At 37.6% G+C, this 4731-nt stretch overlaps 1 protein-coding gene across 1 annotated transcript; it reads left to right on the top strand.

The window, feature by feature from the left end:
- The first annotated feature begins 2807 nt into the window (after window positions 1-2807).
- On the top strand, window positions 2808-4109 carry LOC116575330 (developmentally-regulated GTP-binding protein 1-like). The gene is given in 3 exon segments (XM_032316647.1): window positions 2808-3171; window positions 3173-3549; window positions 3552-4109. Coding segments are annotated over 3 exon segments (1083 nt in total). The 5' UTR covers window positions 2808-2863; the 3' UTR covers window positions 3950-4109.
- The last annotated feature ends 622 nt before the right edge of the window (window positions 4110-4731 follow it).

Here is a 4731-nt window from a genome sequence, read left to right as displayed (position 1 = left end):
GATTATGATGTGTCAGTATAGGTTCATCAATTATAATAAATGTACCATCTTGTGAGTGATGTTGATGACAGAGTATGCTATGCATGGGGCTAAAAGACATATAGGAAATCTCATCTTCCTCCCATTTTTGTAATAAGCCTAAAACTACTCTAAAATACAGTCATTAAAACATGGGAAGAAACATAAATAACAAACTATATAGAGAGAAACTAAGAAAACAAGTCCATTTGCAATTGCATCAAAAAAAAAAAAATAGCCAGGAATCAATTTAACCAAGGAAATGAAAAACCCACACACTGAAAACTACAAGATACTGTTGAAAGAAATTGAAGATGTAAATAAATGGAAAGATATCCATGCTCATGGGTTGAAAGAATTACTATTCTTAAAATTTCCCCACTATCCAAATCAATTTACAGATTCACTGTAATCCCTATAAAATTCCAGTGATGTTTTTCTCAGAAGTAAAAAAACCAAAAAACCAAAAAAACACCAACTATCCTAAAAGGTATATGGAAACATTAAAGATCCCAAATACCAAAGCAATCTTGAGAAAGAAGAACAAAGCTGGAGACATCATACTCCATGACTTCAAACATGTTACAAAACTATAGTAATTTTTTTTCTTAGATTTTATTTTTTTATTTGACAGAAAGAGAGATCACAAGTAGTCAGAGAGGCAGGTAGAGAGAGGGGGAAGCAGGCTCCCTGCTGAGCAGAGAGCCCGACGCAAGGCTCGATCCCAGGACCCTGAGATCATGACCTGAGCTGAAAGCAGAGGCTTAACCCCCTGAGCTACCCAGGTGCTCCAAAACTATTGTAATTTTTTTTTTAAGATTTTATTTATTTATTTGACAGAGAGAGATTACAAGTAGGCAGAGAGGCAGGCAGAGAGAGAGAGAGGAGGAAGCAGGCTCCCTGCCGAGCAGAGAGCCCGATGTGGGACTCAATCCCAGGACCCTGAGATCATGACCTGAGCCGAAGGCAGCGGCTTAACCCACTGAGCCACCCAGGTGCCCCAAAAACTATCGTAATTTTTAAAAAGATTTTATTTGTTTATTTGCCAGAGAGAGAGAGAGACAGAGAGAGAGCGCATAGCCGAGAGTGTGGCAGGTTCAGGGAGAAGAAGGCTCCCTGCTGAGCAAGGAGGCTGATGCAGGATTTGATCCCAGGACCTTTAGCTGAAGGCCAACCTTAACCAACTGAGCCACCCGGGTATCCCACAAAGCTATAGCAATTAAAACTGTAAGGTATGTGCATAAAAACAGACACATCAGTGAAATCTAACACACAGTCCAAAAATAAATCCACAAATACATATACATGATTTAATTTATAGCAAAAGAGCCAAGAATATACAATATACAGTCTCTTCAATAAATAATGTTGGGAAAATTGGACAGCCACATGGGAAATAGCATCACTATTTCACACCATACACAAAGATTAACCCAAAACGGATTAAAGACTTGAATATAAGATCTGAAACCATAAAACTCCTTGGAGAAAACATAGGCAGTAAGCCCCTTGACATAGGTCTTGTTGATGATACTTGATGATGATTTGAGGATGATATTTGATGATGATACCCAATACAAAAAGCAAGAGCAACAAAAGCAAAAATAAGTAAGTATAACTAGACCATATTAAAAAGCTTCTATGGCAAAGGAAACCATCAACAAAATTAAAGACAACTTACTAAATGGGATAAAATATCAGCAAATTTTATGTCTGGTAAGGGGATAATATGTAAAATACAGAGACAACTCATAAAACTCAATTAACAATAAATAAGTAAATAAATAAATAATGAACAGAGGTCCTAAATAGATGTTTTCCAAAGGAAGCATACAGGTGGCTCACAGGTATATGAAAAGGTGCTCAACTCACTAATTATTAGAAGGATACAAACCAAAACCACAATGAAATATTAACTCATGCCTGTTAGAATGGCTATTATAAAAAACACAAGGGGTAACAAGAGTTGGCCAGGATGTGAGGAAAAGAACACTTGTGGACTACGGGTGGGAATGTAGATTGGTGCAACCACTATGAAAAACACTATGAGGATTCTTCAAAAAGTTAAAAATACAACTACCATATCATCTAGCACTTCCAATTCTGGGTATTTTTCTGAAAAAAATGAAAACACTAACTTGAAAAGATATATGAACCTTTATGTTCACTGAAGTATTATTCAGAATAGCAAAAACATGGAAACAAGCTCTAAATGTTCACTGGTGGACAAATGGATATGTGGATAATGGACATGTGATATATATCCACAATGGAATATTATTCAGTCATAGAAAGGATGGAAGTTTTCCATTTATATAATATTGATGAACAATGAAGGTATTATGCCAAGTGAAATAAGTCAGGCAGAGAAAGACAAATATTGTATGATCTCACTTACATGTGAAATCTAAATAAAACAAAACAACCTCATAAATACATAAAATGGAATGCTGGTTGCCTGGGAGTGGGGGGGCTGCAAAATAGGTGAAGGTAGTCAATAGATATAAACTTCCAGCTATAAAACAAGTGAGATATGGGTATGTAGTATACAACATGGTGACTAAAGTTAATAATAATATATTGTATTATATTGTTTTTAAAAGAATATATCTTAAAAGTTCTTAGCACAAGAAAAAAATTCTTATATGTATGGTGATGGATGTTAACTAGACTTATTACGGTGATCATTACACAATAAACACAAAGATGAAATTACTGTGTTGTACACTCAACGTTAATAAATGTTGTAAGTCAATTATACTTCACTAAGAAAAATTAAAAGATGGAGAGGCAATCTGTTCCGAGGCTACTGCGTTCTCTCCACAAGTCCCCGTGACTCGCAACCATGAGCAGCACCTTAGCCAAGATCGCGGAGATTGAAGCCGAGATGGCTCGGACTCAAAAGAACAAGGCCACAGCACACCACCTAGGGCTGCTTAAGGCTCGCCTTGCTAAGCTTCGTAGAGAGCTCATTACCCCAAAAGGTGGTGGTGGTGGTGGACCAGGAGAAGGTTTTGATGTGGCCAAGACAGGTGATGCTCGAATTGGGTTTGTGGGTTTTCCATCAGTGGGGAAGTCAACACTGCTTAGTAACCTGGCAGGGGTATATTCTGAGGTGGCAGCCTATGAGTTCACTACTCTGACCACTGTGCCTGGGTGCCAAGATCCAGCTCCTGGATCTTCCGGGTATCATTGAGGGTGCCAAGGATGGGAAAGGTAGAGGCCGTCAGGTCATTGCAGTGGCCCGAACATGTAACTTGATCCCGATTGTTCTGGATGTCTTGAAACCCTTGGGACATAAAAAGATAATTGAAAATGAGCTGGAAGGTTTTGGCATTCGCTTGAACAGCAAACCCCCCAATATTGGCTTTAAGAAGAAGGATAAAGGAGGCATTAATCCCACGGCCACTTGCCCTCAGAGTGAGCTGGATGCTGAAACTGTGAAGAGCATTCTGGCCGAATACAAAATTCACAATGCTGATGTGACGCTGCGTAGTGATGCCACAGCGGATGACCTCATCGATGTGGTGGAAGAAACAGAGTTTATATACCTTGTATCTACGTGTTGAATAAGATAGATCAGATTTCCATTGAGGAATTGGATATCATCTATAAGGTGCCTCACTGTGTACCCATTTCTGCCCATCATCGCTGGAATTTTGATGACCTATTGGAAAAGATCTGGGACTATCTGAAACTAGTGAGGATTTACACCAAACCCAAAGGCCAGTTGCCAGATTATACATCTCCAGTGGTGCTGCCTTACTCTAGGACTACAGTGGAAGATTTTTGCATGAAGATTCACAAAAACCTTATCAAAGAATTTAAATACGCTCTGGTCTGGGGTCTCTCTGTGAAACACAATCCTCAAAAAGTGGGTAAAGATCATACGTTGGAGGACGAGGATGTCATTCAGATTGTGAAGAAGTGAAACCTTCCCCTTGCCCATCTGCTGGGCCAACCATAGCAGCTATTCCCATAACCAAGCTATTCCCTACCCCAAACCCTTTTGAGCTTTGGCAGCCCAGTGAATCAGGATTTAGGGGAGGGAGATGAAGGCATCCAAGCTGGAATTTTACTTGTCTTAACTTGGTGTCACCTTGTAAATTAACTGCATAAACAACCTGGTAGGCAAAAAAAAAAAAAAAAAAAAAAAAAAAAAAAATTAAAAGAAACAAGTAAACCAAAATACTATTACAAAATTAATACCAAAAATGTCAAAATCACAACAATATCTACTTATAAAACATCTGCCAATGAAACCTCTGCTAACTTGCCCTTACATTACTGTGCACACATAATAAAGATGAAAACTCTTATTTTTATACATGAAAAATGATGAATAATCTAATAACAATGGCTAGGATAAAGAGATTTTAATTATAAGAAAATTGTCATTGTTTAGCATAAATCTATGCAGGCTCTCAATCTATGATATAATTTTGACTGAGAAAAGATAAAATGGTCAAGATCTCATTTTTTTAAAAAACATTTTTATAAACCTAGAGACCCAAGATCTCAAACCAAAAGAACAAAATAGAACAGACTTTCCTCTGGAAAACATAGTACAAGTTTTCTACCTCATTACTCTATTGTTTTCATCTCCGAACACCAAGATAATACTACCAATCCCAGAAATGGATTAATGAAAAACTAGAGAAAAGCTAGTAATTAAAATCTGAGGATATTATTGTTAAAGTTCAAGGTTAAGAA

Source organism: Mustela erminea, chromosome 16 (assembly GCF_009829155.1).
Source record: "Mustela erminea isolate mMusErm1 chromosome 16, mMusErm1.Pri, whole genome shotgun sequence".
NCBI classification, from domain to species: domain Eukaryota; kingdom Metazoa; phylum Chordata; class Mammalia; order Carnivora; family Mustelidae; genus Mustela; species Mustela erminea.
The sequence above is the reverse complement of the archived record's forward strand: the minus strand, read 5'-3'. Positions and strand labels throughout refer to the sequence as shown.